Source organism: Nymphaea colorata, chromosome 8 (assembly GCF_008831285.2).
Source record: "Nymphaea colorata isolate Beijing-Zhang1983 chromosome 8, ASM883128v2, whole genome shotgun sequence".
NCBI classification, from domain to species: domain Eukaryota; kingdom Viridiplantae; phylum Streptophyta; class Magnoliopsida; order Nymphaeales; family Nymphaeaceae; genus Nymphaea; species Nymphaea colorata.
In genome coordinates this window covers 17,210,119-17,226,105 of record NC_045145.1, presented here as the reverse complement: position 1 = coordinate 17,226,105, position 15,987 = coordinate 17,210,119, and the positions used below count along the sequence as shown (strand labels likewise).

Sequence of the window (15,987 nt, the reverse complement as noted above, 5' to 3'; positions counted from 1 at the left end):
AGTGATTAATTGCAATCCCTCTTGCCCTCACAAGAATAGTGTTTTTCTTTCTCGGAGTTCCTGTTTGACAAATGAATTTTGCAAATTTTTGTATATTCTATGCCATAAAAAATCCACATACCATCTATGGATCGGTAAGTCTAGATTCCCAACTCAAAATCACATCAGCTTAGTCTGGTATCTAGTAAAGAAAAATGATATTGGATTCTAATTCGACTTAGACTAAATAGTGCATATACAGTTTAATTGAGGTGCGTAAATCTGAAACTAAAATGCGCTTACCATTGATTGTGTTTTAATAGTTAAACAATAGATTCTTTACAATTGCGAAACATTTTTCTTCTACCAAAACTATCCATATGGAGTCAATCTAGATACAAAAAAGAGTAAGGGTTGATATAAGAAAATCACTTTCGAGTTTGTATTTAACGTCCGGAAAAAGTTTGGGACTGATATAATAATTCTTTTTTTTTAACATAAAAATGATCAGTACTGTAGCATTTTGCTAAAAGCCTTTTCATAGTATAGTTTAAAAAAAAAAGTTCAAAGTAACCAATAAATCAAGGACAGAAAGACCATTTAGCCAAATTTGACAGTTTTTGTTAACAAATTGAAAGAGTCAAAACCTTTATGGACGAACTTTTCCAAGACAGAAAGGTGGAATATGAAAAAATTGGAAAAAGGAGAGAATTTTAAAAACAGTTAATGTGGTGGCGAATGGAATGACCAGAATTATTTTGAATGTTCCAACTTCCTGCTCCTGATCGATCGACTCATTGTGGATCCAGCAACTTGCAAGCGGTCATTTAATTGCATCTTACGTCGGAGAATAGAGAGAGAGAGAGAGAGAGAGAGAGAGAGAGAGAGAGAGAGAGTAGCAGCAGCTGCTGCAGATGCCGGAGGCGGCCATTGGGTTTGCTCTAGGAAGGCTGGCTTTGTTCCTGGAGGAGGCGGCCGTATCCATATTTGGATTCCGTGAGCAAGTGAAGGCGGTGGAACGTAAACTCAGAGGGATTCAGTGCTTCCTCAAGGACGCCGACGGTCGGACCGCGAGTGATAGCAAGATTGAGCATTGGGTGAATGAGATGCGTCAAGTGGCCTATGAAATCGAGGACGTCATAGACCTCTTTCTTTTGGAAGTTGAAAGTTATTATGACCGCAAGAATTTGAAGGGCAAAGCAAAGAGGTTCGCCCACAAGCTTAAAGAGATCATTGAGCGTAGGGAAATAAACTCCTAGATCGAGAAGATCGACAAGAAAATCGAAGAGATTACCCGGAGTAGGGAGGTGTTGGGTATCCGAGGCACTGACGAGGGAGGAGACCCTCGGAGAGTGTCGTTGTTGTAGGCGAGGAGGAGGGATTCTTGTGAAGACCGAGAGCATGATGTTGTGGGGTTAGAGGACGAGTTAGTGAAGCGATTGGTTGAAGGGGAAGGCAGGCGCTGCGTGATCTCTGTGGTCGGCCAAGTTTGGGTAGGAAAGACGGTTTAGCCAGAAAAGTGTACAACCGGGCCAAGAACAGCTTCGGCTCCGCTGCTTGGATCCATGTGTCGACGCATCCAAATGAAGTTTTACGGGAGCTGTGTAAAGCTGTCCTACACCTCCCTCGACACGAGACAGAGAAGCTGGTTGAAGCTCATGAGATGCGGGAGAGAATAGCCCGCAAACTAATGGGGAAGAAGTACTTGGTTGTTCTTGATGATGTATGGAAAAATGAGACTTGGGATGCCATTAGAGGAGCTTTCCCAGATGGGAACAGTCGGAGCAGAGTTCTAATAACAACACAAAATGAGGGGGTGGCCAAACACGCCGACATGCACACTCCCCCTTACAGGATCCCCTTGCTGAACCAAAGAGACATCTATAAGCTGCTCTGCAAACACGCCATCCCCGGGTCTCCCCAGTCCTGCCCTCAAGAGTTGCAGAGCTTGGCAAACGATATTGTGGCAAAATGTGGTGGCCTGCCCTTGGCACTTGTTGCCGTCGGACGCATTCTGTCTGGAAGAGAACCAACAGTTGTTGCGTGGAAGGATTTTGTGGATGGATTCAACTGGGACATCACTCAAGGTAAGGCTGAGATTTCGAGAATCTTGACCATGGGCTTTGACTATTTACACTATGATCTGAAACCGTGTTTGCTTTATTGCTGTGCTTTCCCGGGGGACTCTGAGATCCGAGTCAAGAGACTCTTAAGACTGTGGATCGCAGAAGGTTTTGTGAAAAAAGAAGAGGATAGGAGACCGGATGCAGTCGCGATGCGTTACTTGAATGAGTTGGTTGCCAGGAACCTCATTCAACCTTGCAAACGAAACTCATCTGGGGAAATCAAGTCTTGCCGAGTTCATGATGTTCTGCGTGTAACGTTGGCAGTTATAGCAAAGAAGCAGAATTTCTTTCAAATTGACCCAATTACACCTAACAACTGTGACCTGTTGAATTGCCGCCGCCTCGCCACCCACCGTCGTCTTGAGGAAAAAACATGCTCCCTGCAGAATGCTCGCTCCATTATCTCCTTTCCAGAAAGTAAACCACCAATTTGGTCTGACCAAATTAAAAATTTCAAGCTACTTAGAGTTTTAGACCTTGAAGGTGTTGGTAGTGTTGAGAAACTGCCAGTGGAGATTGGAGATTTGGTCCTCCTTATATATCTGGGCCTGAGGCACACATCAATTGAAACGCTTCCCAGATCCGTCAAGAAGCTTTCCAACCTGCAAACGTTGGATCTTAGAACCTCTGCAAACGTTCGTTTATCACACTCTAAGGTCCCGTTGAAATATTTCAAGGCCAAGCATGTAGCGAAGTTGACCAATCTGAGACATTTATATTTTGGAAGTCGATCACGCGGCGAGCTTTTTAATGCCATGGAAGTGCCGGAAGATTTTGGAGTAAGGCGCAGCTTAAAGGAACTGCAGACACTGTCATATGTGAAGGCAGGCGGATGGGTGGAAAAGGGTTTGTGCACCATGACAAACCTCAGAAAATTGGGAATGCAAGTCCCAAAAGCATATGGGTCATCTAGGAGTGCTTTTGGATCTATTGCCCAAAGTCTGAGCCACCTTCACAGCTTGTATCTGCAAGGGGAGTTGGAGAATCTACCGGACACTGCATTTGTGAAGCTTACCAAACTAACACTTGATTCCTCCTGCTTACGTGACGATCCTTTCTCTGGATTACAGACATTGCAGTTGCTCAAGAGCTTGAGGCTCATCAATGCATACCACGGCAAGACGCTGTGCTGCTCAGGAGGTGGGTTCCCTTGTCTTGAAGTCTTGAACCTTGAAAACTTGTAGGATTTACGGGATGTTGTTATGGAGTCTGGAGCCTTTCGTCAGCTTAAATTCATGAGAATTGCCTCCTGCGGCAATTTGCATATGATCCCAAGGGGGCTAGTGAGCATAAGCAGTCTGCAGGAACTGAGGCTAGTCGACATGGCCGCCTTCTTAGTTGACGGCGTTCAACCGAACATGGGTAAAGATTGGCACATAACTAAGGCCACCCAGTTAACCATTTTTACCAAGCAAGTTCCGCAGTTTCGTTGCTGAAATCTTCTGTTTCTAGTTATCTCACTTGCATTCATTAAATTATTCACATTTGTGTTCGTTGAATATCACTTTGATCTTCCATTTCATGTTACCAGAAAATCTCCATCTTCTTAACTACCCCGTTATTTTTATCTCTTCGAATTCTACTGCCTCTGTGTTGTCTACTACTGCATAAGTCGTTATCGTACTGTAGGGTGGATTACTTTGTTCAATTCAATGGCACTATGGATCAAGAGAGAATGAAGAACTATGGATTAATTTTTCAAATTCATCCATTTATTTTTTAATAGTTAGTACCATAAGGACACTTAGCAGCAGATTTAGTATGCATAATCATTTTAAACCCTGGAATACACGATAAATGGAAATTCCAAAGAGATGTTTCCAATTCCCCCAAATACAGATAATCCCATAAGTGGATCAATTACAGTAAATTTTTTCATACGTAAGCAGAATTTTTACAAGCTGAAAATGGTGGACGGTTAATTCAACATTCTTGATGAATCATATATTTGCCTTGGAAAACATAAAGCTGAAAATGCTTAACTCAGCTAGGCGTAGCGTTGGAAAAAGTACCGTGAAAGCCTTTCCTTTTTCCTTCTTTATTCGTGTCCATAATGGGGTTAATTTTTATTCAGTTTTCTAGTTTTTCCTTTCTTTACTTGGGTCCCAATGCGGCTTTCTTTCAGCTTTGTTGAATGTGATGCTTGCTTTGCATGATTTCAATATAAAAAGTCTTCTGTTCGTTTCTCTTTTAGTTTATGTTAAGCAGCAAAATGCTTTGTCAAAAGATTTCAATTTGATTTCACAACACGAGTTTTCCGCTCTTTTCAGTTTGAGTTACCTGTTTGATTCCTGTCTACCTTTTTATTCTCAATTGATTGAGTGAAGTTTAGGAAAAATAATATTTGGAAAAGCCTGAACACTCATATGCTTTGGCACTAAGTTTTCTTATCTTCATCCTTACCGTACTCCTACATTATATGTCGGGTATATGAACTAAGAAACATAATCTTTTAATTTTGCTTTTGTTGCCTATGAAGATGGCGGTCCAACCATAGGCACAAGTATTTCTGAAGGCCTTGAAGATTTTTATATATGACAATGCATATCATTGCAATTATTTTTATGGTTTAATTAATGATTACGTTGAACTTTTGGTTTAATTATTATTATTGTTACTTGGTGGTCAAATAATGATCCAGCATGAGAATTTTCGTCAGAATATGATACCTGCAGGTTGTTGCTGGGTAATAACTTCCCCGTTCGAGAACCTTTTTTTTCAGTTGTCCTACAAACACGCCCGCCAGAACCTTGTTCAACCCTCCCGAAATTGTCAGTCAGGTCGCATCAAAAAGGTCGACGGCGTTATTATCACATCAATTTTTTTTATGGGGGCATTCGGCTACCGCAACTTTCAAATAAGATGCGACATAATATCCCAAGATCTTAGGTCCTGCAACCTCAAATGCTTGAATTGAATTCTAAAGAGGGCGGCATGGGATCTTTTGTTTGGATAATGCAACGATTTTGTTACCGATCGGCTCTATGGTAGTTAGATATCTTTCTTATCAGAAGTAGCAAGTAGGGCATTTTGCCTTGACCTTCATGGTTGTTCACTGCAAGGCGACCACGGACATAGAAGACAACGAAACAATATAATTTAAGTCTAATTAGTTAGGTTCTTTGCGATTCCTCTATATGGTTAAGTGGCACGAGATCAGGGGAAGTTGGGCACAGATAATTTCGAGCGATGTTAAGAAAATTAGTAGGAAATGGTTTTCCCTTTTTTTCGATTTTTATAACTTTTTGAATATTTTGTTGAGAAAAAGAATAAATTTGCTAAAAGGTACCAAAATGAACATGATTACGTATTGATATTAATTAATACATTACCATTCGTAAGTGAAACAATGGATAGAAAACCAAAGACTCCAACAGTCGATGATACATATAATCATCACAAGTACGTGTTACTCATCATTCCCATGGCACAGACCAGTGGTGATGGTTAGAGACGACTTGGTCCTAAGAGACGTTCTACGGGTTGGCGAGGCGATCATCCCATCCATTTCCATAATACGCAAACATGTATTCGAGAAACTTCAAAAGTCGATTCCCGAACAAAGCAGAGAAACATGTCAGCAAAAACAACATTTATTGAAAGTTTAACAGACAGCAACAAGATCAAACTTTTTCCATACACCCGGACATATATGTTAGCCACATCCACCGCCACATCCACCACCGCCACATCCACCACCACATCCACCGCCACCATCGCTTTTTCCTCGAGAGCTGCCACGATCAGAGCACGCGAAGATGATCATGGATATCACGAAAAGTGCCACCATCGCCGCAAAACAAATGAGCAAGAGACCACCAGCAGAGGCTTCAAACGGGGAATATGCTTCACGAAGTATTAACGTAGCCATGCCTGCTGCCTCGACCACCTTCTTCCTCTGCCCAGCTACCTGCCTTCCCTGTTCCCTGCTGGCCTTCTCCCCATGGCGCCGATATATGTACTACTTGCCTGCGACTTTGGAAAACAGCGGTTTCTGAAAGGGGGAGGAGCGTAGATTTCAAGCCATATTTTTTAGTCGGTAATATGAGAAACTTCGTGAATCCAAATGCAAAGGTTAGCTATGTCTAATTTAATTTTTTATTAAATTTAAAATAATTATGTGATGTGTTTTATTTGTGCTGAAAATTCTTCAAATACATTGTATTTAACAAAACTAATAATCTTTATATTATATAAAATGGTAAATTTTTACTAATTTAACCATTGGTTTTCAATGTCCAACAATTTACGTTTCAATCTTTTTTCTTTTTGAGTGCAATTTATTTGTTCAAATGTTTATGATGAGCATCAATATTTCATCCAACCGCTAAATGAGTGTAGTCCTCTTGGTATACAGGATATGTTTTCTTTGTTTCAAGATATTGCCCCCACTTACTCACGCAAAGAGTTGATGTCTTAGAGATTTAAAATAAAAACTGACCTGCCAAAAACCTTGCTCAAACCATTGTTAAATAGGAAATGACTGCCTACCAAACCCCGCTCAAACCATTATGCCACGCCCTCTCAAAGACCTCTTGATCGAAGTTTTTAAAGTTGACTCTCTTGTTTTTGAACATAAAAATGATCAGCACTGTATCATTTTTGTAAAAGCCTTTTCCATAGTTTTAGTTTCGAAAAACAGGTCGTAACCAATAAATCAAGGACAGGAAGACCATTTCACGGAAAAAAAACAGGTAAGGATTCCCATCTACCACCAACTGGTGAGTTTACCTGTTATTGAACTATGACGGCACTGTTTCGCGTGCAGCTGCACATGATCTTTTATATTTTTTTTGTAGGTGAAAAAACTCAGAGAAGCATGTGGAGGGTTTGGTGATCGAGAACCGAAGTCTTTATATATAACACGAGTGCATTATCAAATTCAATAAACATCAGCCTTAAGTTTCAAATTTATATCACCAACTTTCGGACGATGCTTGAATAGGATATCGTGATATAGAAATTCAGTGAGTAAATGGTTTTGAAATTTGATGTCTATAGTCTCTCATAATGGCTGGCAATTTGCAATAAGAAAAGACGCAAAGTTAAGTTCACAAGCTGATCTGGCCAGTAACAACAAAAGTTTTTTTCTCGACGGCTTAATTACAGATCTGATCTGTCTGTCCAGGAAGTATTTGAATAAATGAGATCTGATCATTAATTACCAAGTCAGATCTCAATCGCAACGAAACCTAACTCTCAATGTTGCAAAATAGAAGACGTTCGAATATCTATCCCCATGGTGCAATGCCACCAACATGTTGAGTAGTCTTTTACCTAACTACTGCATAGAAAGCTCAAAGAAGGGGAAGGTTTGGACAAATTAGAACAATTAAGCACATCGCAAAACAACACTTATTCCAGATTCTACTTCTGGGCAACCTCTGTGACAGAATCCATGAATTTTAGCAGAAGGCAGCTGCTTAGAAACAGGTGAAATTGTGGTTTGCGTGAAGATCAAGACTAAAACATGATTCTACACAAGGCGGGGACCTATATGAACCAAAGAACATGAAAAGGACTAGCCTAGCTCTATAACCCACACAGCGCCGGGATTACTTTACCATGAAGCATCTTCCACAACCCATAAAATGAAACTACGAAATTCATCAACATTCCCATTTTGACTCCAGTTCCTTGTCCGAATCCCTCTCTTTCTTTCGCTTTCTCTCTTTCTTGTGTAGGGGCACCAGAACTTTTGCTAGTTCGTAGCCACCATCAGACAAGTAAGCACATTACTACTTAAACACCCGATCACCGACAAAGACATCAAGAGCAACCATTCGCTGCAGCGTTGATCACGGCCTTCTTCCTCTGTGCGGCTGTTTGTCCTCCTTTTGGAAAGTGGGAGTACCACCACATCGCTCTCTCTCTCTCTAGTTATTTTGTTCAAACTTGCATGCATGTAAAATATATGCATGCATATAGTGCAGGCGACAGACTTGTGGACAAGATTAATGGTGAGAAATTAAACAAGTCATTCCCTATAAACTAATTTTGTTATTTTCCGGCATGCAGGAAAAATACAATTTCCCGAGCTTTCACCACATCACATTCAGTGAATAAATGAAGATGCGTTCAGTTTAATTTCCCAGTTCCAATATTGACATCCTTGAGATTGAGACATGCACACAGGTAATGGAAAAAGATGAGGTATTTGGACATTTTTAAAATTTTTATAAAGTAGTGTGGACTTTTTAACTTCTGCATAACCCTTTTAATCCTTTTATTTTTGTTTTGTTCTTTAAATTAAATGAAGGTATTTTAATCGTTATATTCCATTTGCACAATTGTACATGTGCAGGTAATCAGAGGGTATGTGTCAAATAAACAAGCAGGACGGAGCCCATTTTAAAACTTTTTTTTAATGATGAGATTTGGATTTAACTATATAGATCAACCCCACGAGATCAAAGACAATGGGAAATTTGTTACTTATATATTTATTGCTCCCATAAACAAAAATTTCTTCTTCTGCACACAAGCTCGTGTATCTTTGCATGAGGACGAACTTGTCCAAGCCAAAAAAGTAGAGCGTGACCAATATTATATAAAAATTTACTCTTCAATATGCTCAAATAAATTAGCCAGAAATTAAGATGGCAATCCCATAAAAAAGAATTCGACGAGCTGTGGACGATTGCAAATTAAGAAGTAAATGCATGAGACGGGTGTCCAGTGGGTGGAACTAAGAAGCTCGACGGCGGGGAGAGAAAGAGAGAGAGAGAGAGCAGCAACAGACGGCTGATCCAGTTATTCAGGTCCTTCAACAGATGGCTGATCCAGTTATTCAGGTCCTTCTGGGGAGCCTAGTTAAATTCCTGGAGGAGAAGGCTAAATCCATCTGTGAACTCCGTGACCAAGTGAAGGCGGTGGAAGCTGAACTAAGAAGGATACGGTGCCTCCTCAATGATGTGGAGAGTCCTAGCGGGAAGAAACAAACGATCAAGAATTGGGTGAATGAGATGCGTCAGGTGGCCTGCGAAATAGACGACGTCCTCGGTCCTAGACACCTTCCACGCAGAAGTTGAAAGCCAATGTGTCAGGAGCGATTTCGTGGCAAACACGAAGAGGTATGTCCACATGCCAAAGGTGATGAAGGCCCGCTTGGAGATAAGCTCCTCGATTAACAAGATCAGGGAGAGAATCGGTACCATCAGGAGTAGGGAGGACTTGGATATCCAGAACATCGACAAGGGAGAAGACCCTGCGAGAGAAAGCTTGTTGGCTAGGAGGAGGAGGGACGCTTGTGAAGAAAACGAACAGAATGATGTGGTGGGACTAGAGAAGGAAATCAACACGTTGGTGAAGCGATTAATTGAAGGGGAAACAAGACGCTGCGTGATCTCCGTGGTCGGCCAAGCTGGGCTTGGCAAGACGGTTCTGGCCAGAAATGTGTACAACCGTGTCAAGAGCAGCTTCATCTCTGCTGCTTGGATCCATCTGTCGAAGCTCAAGACGAAAGAAGTTCTGAAAGAGCTGTGTACAGCCGTCCTTAGCCTTCCTGGAGACAAGATAGGGCAGCAGAACGAGGAAGACATGCGAGCGAGTATACAAAAAGAATTGAAGGAGATGAAGTACCTGGTTGTTCTCGATGATGTATGGACGCCTGAGGCATGGGATGCTGTTAGAGGAGCTTTGCCCGATGGGAACACGGTAAGCAGAGTTCTGATGACTACACGAGATGTAGGGGTTGCTAAACACGCTGATCTGCAGACTGACCCTTACATGCTGCCCTTGCTGAACGAAAAAGACAGTCATGAGCTGTTCCGCAAAAACGCGTTCCCCACGCCTCCCCACTCATGCCCCCATGAGTTGAAAAGTTTGGCGACCCAGATTGTGCAAAAAAGCGGTGGCCTACCGCTAGCACTCGTTAACCTGGGAGCCATTCTGTCTAAAAAAGAACCAACGGCTCGAACATGGAAGCATGTAGTTGCCGGTCTCGACTGGGAGCTTAACAAAGGTGAGATCGCGAGCATCCTGGACCTGAGCTTTGACTACTTGACTTCTGATCTGAAATCCTGTTTGCTTTATTGCTGCGCATTCCCGGGGAACTTTGAAATCCGAGTCAGGAGACTATTAAGACAGTGGATTGCAGAAGGTTTTGTACAGAAACAAGGGAGAAGGAGACTGGAGGAAGTTGCCATGGACTACTTGGTTGAATCGGTCGAGAGGAGCCTGATTCAACCTTGCAAAAGGAACTCCTTTGGGCAAATCAAATCGTGCCGAGTTCATGATGTTCTGCTTCAAATGTTGGTAACTACAGCAGAGGAGCAGAATTTCTTTCGAACTCACTCGGCGGCCGACGGACACCATGATCTGTCAAATTGCCGCCGCCTCGCCGTCCACCATAATTGCCTTCAGCAAAGAACACAGACGCTGCTGCGTCTGACTCGCTCGTTCATCTCCTTCCAAAAAAGTGAAGCACCAACCTGTTATGATCTAGTTGAGAATTTCAAGCTGCTTAAAGTTCTAGATCTTGAAGGTGTTCGCGGTGTAAAGAAACTGCCCAACGAGATTGGAGATTTGGTCCTATTGAGATATCTGGGCCTGAGGAACACATCAATTGAAACGCTGCCCAGATCCATCAAGCAACTCCACAACCTGCAAACATTGGATCTGAGAACTTCTGCCAATGTTAGTCTATCACCATCTAAAATCCCGTTGAAGTACTTCAAGGCAAAGCATCTAAAGTACATGACCAGTCTAAGGCATTTATATTTCGGGAATAGACGCCACGAAAATTTTAATGCCATGGAAGTTCCTGACGATTTTGGAGCGAAGGGTGCCTTAAAGGAGCTGCAGACGCTATCTTATGTGAAGGCTGGTGGTTGGGTGGGAAAGGGTTTACCCACCATGACAAGCCTCGTAAGGTTGGGAATGCAAGTCGCAAAAGGATACAGGAGTAGGAGTGCTCTTAGCCCTATTGCCAACTAAAAGAGCTTGACAGCTTGTACCTGCAAGGGGGATTGGAGGATCTACCCAAAGTTGCGTTTGCTAACATTAGCAAGCTAACACTGGATTCCTCCTGCTTACAGGATGATCCCTTATTGGGATTACAGACGTTGCAATCGCTCAAGAGTTTGAGGCTCGTCAACAATGCATACAATGGCAAGACAATGGGATGCCTAAAAGATGGGTTCCCTAATCTTGAAGTCTTGAACATTGAACATTTGGATTCTTTAGCGGACATACATGTGGAATCTGGAGCCTTTCCTCAACTCAAATACATGAGAATTGCCAGTTGCAACAATTTGGTTGAGATCCCTGAAGGGTTGGGGACAATGGGCATTCTTAAGGAGCTGAAACGATAGACATGGTGCCCGCCTTAGTAAAAAGAGTTCAACCTGACAAGGGTAGTGACTGGCTCAAAATAAAGCACATTCCGTCAATCATTATTATCACGAAAGTTAATGCAAAATTAATGCAGCTGCCTTTATGAAGAAGGTAAACGGTTTAACTTTTGGGTTCTCCAAAAGTTCTATCGTTCCAAGACATGTGCCCTATTTTAAATTTCAGTTTTTTGTTTTTAATATGGTCATTATATATTCAGTTTTCTGTTTTTAATATGTCCATAATGACCATAGTGGAGTTACCAAGAATCAATGTCATTTATTTTTCAGTTTTTTCTTATGGCCCTTTGGGTTGGCTAAATGTGTGAGAAAAAGCATTTCAAGTGTGCTCCAAATTTTTAGTGTTGTGTGTTCTTATCACATGTCATGCCTTTGTGATCACTTGTAGAAACAAGTGCTCGATTAGTGTGTTGTGTTCTTGTATTGTGTCATTCACAGGAGCATAAGAAGAGGAAGTGCAGACAGGTCATTCATTTTGCTAACATTGGTATCAGAGACAGGTCGATTGTGTTGTCGTGATTGTTGGTAAAAGTGCAAAAGAGAGGCCTGCAAGGTAAAGTCTGCACATAACTTGTTCGACAAAATTTCTGTGAGAAATTTTTGTTCATTATGGCTAATGACATGTCCACTTCAAATGTTTTTCAATCGCTCATACCGGTATTTAGTGGTGATAATTATGGTTTTTGGAGCATAAAAATGAAGACCTTCTTTTTGTCACAAGATCTTTGGGATTTAGTTGAAAATGGTTATATAGAAAGTGCAGAGAGCTCAAAACAAGGAGAAAAGACAGTTGAATCAAGAGAGCAACGGAAGAAGGATTCAAAAGCCTTGCTTGTTCTTCAACAAGCTGTAAGTGAGACTATCTTTCCTCGAATTGCTGGTGCTACTAGTTCAAATGAAGCTTGGACTATTCTCAAGCAAGAATATCATGGTGATAAGAAGGTAATGACAGTGAAACTCCAAATCCTCCGTAAAGAGTTTGAGACATTGTTTATGAAAAAACAATGAATCAGTCCAAGATTTTTTTTCAAGAGCTTTCATAATTATAAATGAGATGAAAACCTTTGGAGAGGTTGTTAGCAACCAGAAAATTGTAGAAAAAATATTGAGGAGCTTACCGGCTAAATTTGATCATGTGGTTACGGCTATAGAAGAGTCTAAGGATTTGACTGCATACTTTACTAATGAATTATTGGGGTTCTCTTTTAGCCCATGAACAAAGAATGAACAGGTCAACTGAGAAAAGTGTTGAACAAGCATTCCAAGCTCAAGTCAAGTTGGATGACTTTAGCAAAGAGAGAAAGGAAGCAACTGTACGAAAGAATGCATATCGCGGGCGAGGTAGAGGTAACTATCGTGGACGTGGACGAGGAAGATTTGAGGCAGTCCGAAACAAGTCAGAAGGAGGTGATACTAACAATCAAAAACATGCCAGGTATTGTGTTTTTTGCAAAAGAAATGGTCAAACTGAAGCGTATTGTTGGGATAAAGCAAAACAACAAGCTAATGTAGTGGAAGAGAAAGCAGAAGATGGTAACTTATTTTTTACTCATACAGAGTCAAATGAAAATATTGATCATGTATGGTTTTTAGATAGTGGATGCAGTAATCATATGATAGGAAAGAGAGGCTTGTTTTGTGACATTGATGAATCAGTGAAGCAACAAGTTCGACTTAGAGACAACAAAAAGGTGCAAATTGATGGTAAAAGCACAATTGAGATATCAATTAAAGGTGGTACTAAAAGGTTGATACATGATGTTTATTATATACCTGGATTAGCATATAACTTACTAAGCGTTGGACAGTTAGCACAAAAAGGATATTTGATTTCATTTCATGATGATGTATGTGAAATCAAAAAGAAATGTTCTACCATGCCACCTATAATAGTGCACATGACAAAGAACAAAATGTTTCCAATCGAGCTTTCACACTTTGATGCATATGCCTTAGCAGACATGAATAAAGTGTCTAAGTTATGACACTTAAGATATGGACACTTGCACTACAATGGACTGAAGTTATTGGGACAGAAAAAATTAGTTGTTGGTTTACCTTATCTTACCAATAATGAAGATATTTGTGAAGCATGTGTGTATGGAAAACAACATCGTCTTCCATTTCCAGTTGGGAAAGCATGGAGAGCAAAAACTCCTTTAGAATTAGTGCATGCTGACATTTGTGGACCAACAAGAACTCCATCTCTGAATAATAGTAGATATTTTCTACTATTCACTGACGATTTTTCTCGCATGAGTTGGGTGTTTTTTCTTGTTGAAAAATCCGAAGCCTTTGAAAAATTCAAGGAATTTAAAGTGTTTGCAGAAAAAGAATGTGGGCGACCTATAAAAAAATTTCGTACTGATAGAGGGGGAGAATTTTTGTCAAATGATTTTGACAATTTTTGCAAATTACATGGCATACATAGACAGTTGACAATAAGAAAAACTCCTCAACAAAATGGAGTAGCTGAAAGAAAAAACCGTACAGTGGTAGAGATGGCTCGTAGCATGTTGAATGAGAAGCATCTTCCAAATGAGTTTTGGGCTGAAGCAGTAGCTACAGCTGTGTATCTTCTCAACATATCACCAACCAAAGCAGTCTGCAATATGACTCCATATGAAGCATGGAGGAATAAAAAACCTGATGTAAGTAATTTGAAAGTTTTTGGATGCATTGTCTACTCTCTGCTTGATTCTAGTAGTCGAGACAAAATGGATAAAAAGAGTGAGAAATGTATTTTTGTGGGTTATAGTAATAGCTCAAAAGGTTATAGACTATACAATCCAGTAACAAAGTCTTTAATTATTCGGCGTGATATCATTTTTGATGAGAATGGATCATGGGAGTGGACAACAATAGAAGATCAACATATTCCATTTGTTGATTCAACTTCTCACTCAAATGCATCAACGTCAAGTGCTACTCATTCAAAAGAGACCAATTCAGATCATGAAGAAGATGTCGAAATAATTACAGATGAGTCTTCTCCACCAAGAAAGGTACGATCTCTAGATGATATATATGCTTCTTGTTCATTTGCTTTTATGGTAATTGAACCATCATGTTATGAGGAAGCATGTGGTAAAGAAGAATGGGAAAAAGCAATGCAAGAAGAGATCGATACAATTAAGAGAAATGATACATGGAAGCTAGTAGATTTACCACAAAGAAAGGAACCTATAAGTGTGAAATGAGTTTACAAATTGAAATATAATGTTGATGGAGATGTGCAAAAATACAAGGCCAGACTAGTCGTCAGAGGGTATGTACAAAAATATAGTATTGATTATTTTGAAACTTTTTCTCCTGTTGCTCGTTTTGAGACTATTAGGCTAGTATTGGCACTTGCAGCTCACTTAAAATGGAAGGTATTTCAATTTGATGTCAAATCTGCTTTTTTGAATGGTGCTTTAGAAGAAGATGTATATGTACATCAACCACAAGGCTTTGTCATAAGTGGACATGAGAAGAAAGTGTATAAGTTGAAGAAGGCCCTTTATGGCCTCAAGCAAGCACCAAGAGCATGGTATGAGAGGCTTGACACATAACTTCACAAAAATGGGTTTCGACGTTGTGAGAGTGAACCCACATTATACTTAAAAAATGAAGGCATTGATATGCTTGTGGTATGTGTTTATGTAGATGACATTATTTACGTGGGATCAAGTGATGTGCTCATTCAAGAATTCAAGGACAGTATGATAAGTGAGTTTGAAATGGCAGATTTGGGTTTATTGCATTTCTTTTTTGGTCTTCAAGTTGTCCAAACAAATAATAGTATTTTTATCTCTCAAGAAAAATATGCATTAAGCCTACTTAAGAAGTATAAAATGTTAGATTGCAAGTCGTGCTCTACTCCTATGAATGCAGGTGAAAAGTTGATTTTGTCTGATGGGACTGCTAAAGCCAATGAAACATTGTTTAGAGGTCTAGTTGGTGGCTTGTTATATTTGACTCATACACGACCAGATATTTTATTTGCTGTCAGCTTGGTATCCAGATTCATGCACAATCCGTCATTACACCATTTGGGGGCAGCAAAACGTGTTTTGCGTTACATCCGTGAAACTACTAAATATGAAATTTGATATAAATAAGATGTTTGTTTTAACTTACTTGGTTACACTGATAGTGATTGAGCAGGAGCTGTAGATGATTGAAGGAGCACAAGCGGTTATGTCTTTACACTTGGATCAGGTGCTATATCATGGTGTTCAAAGAAGCAAAGTACGACAGCATTATCATCTTCAGAAGCGGAGTATATTGCTGCATCTGCAGCTACTTGTCAGGCAATTTGGATGCGTCGAGTTTTGGAAGATCTTGGTCAAAGTCAAACTGAAGGGACACCAATTCATTGTGACAACAAGGCAACTATGGCAATGACAAGAAATCCGATTTACCACGGACGGACAAAACATATTGAACTTCGTCATCATTTCATTTGTGAGATTGTTGGTAAAGGTCAAATTGTGTTGAAGTATTGCTCAACCAATGAGCAAGTTGCGGATGGATTTACAAAGGCA

The 15,987-nt window shown here is 40.4% G+C and overlaps 2 protein-coding genes across 2 annotated transcripts; both read left to right on the top strand.

Annotated features, from left to right (window-relative positions):
* Nucleotides 1–893: 893 nt before the first annotated feature.
* On the top strand, nucleotides 894–3,672 carry LOC116259564 (putative disease resistance RPP13-like protein 3). The gene is made up of 2 exons (XM_050079357.1): nucleotides 894–1,186; nucleotides 1,429–3,672. Exons 1-2 carry the CDS (start codon nucleotides 894–896, stop codon nucleotides 3,287–3,289), a joined length of 2,154 nt encoding a protein of 717 aa, XP_049935314.1. The 3' UTR covers nucleotides 3,290–3,672.
* A 5,026-nt stretch (nucleotides 3,673–8,698) lies between these two features.
* LOC116259563 (putative disease resistance RPP13-like protein 3) lies at nucleotides 8,699–11,419 on the top strand. Its single transcript, XM_031637419.2, has 2 exons — nucleotides 8,699–10,973; nucleotides 11,144–11,419. Exons 1-2 carry the CDS (start codon nucleotides 9,189–9,191, stop codon nucleotides 11,417–11,419), a joined length of 2,061 nt encoding a protein of 686 aa, XP_031493279.1. The 5' UTR covers nucleotides 8,699–9,188.
* The last annotated feature ends 4,568 nt before the right edge of the window (nucleotides 11,420–15,987 follow it).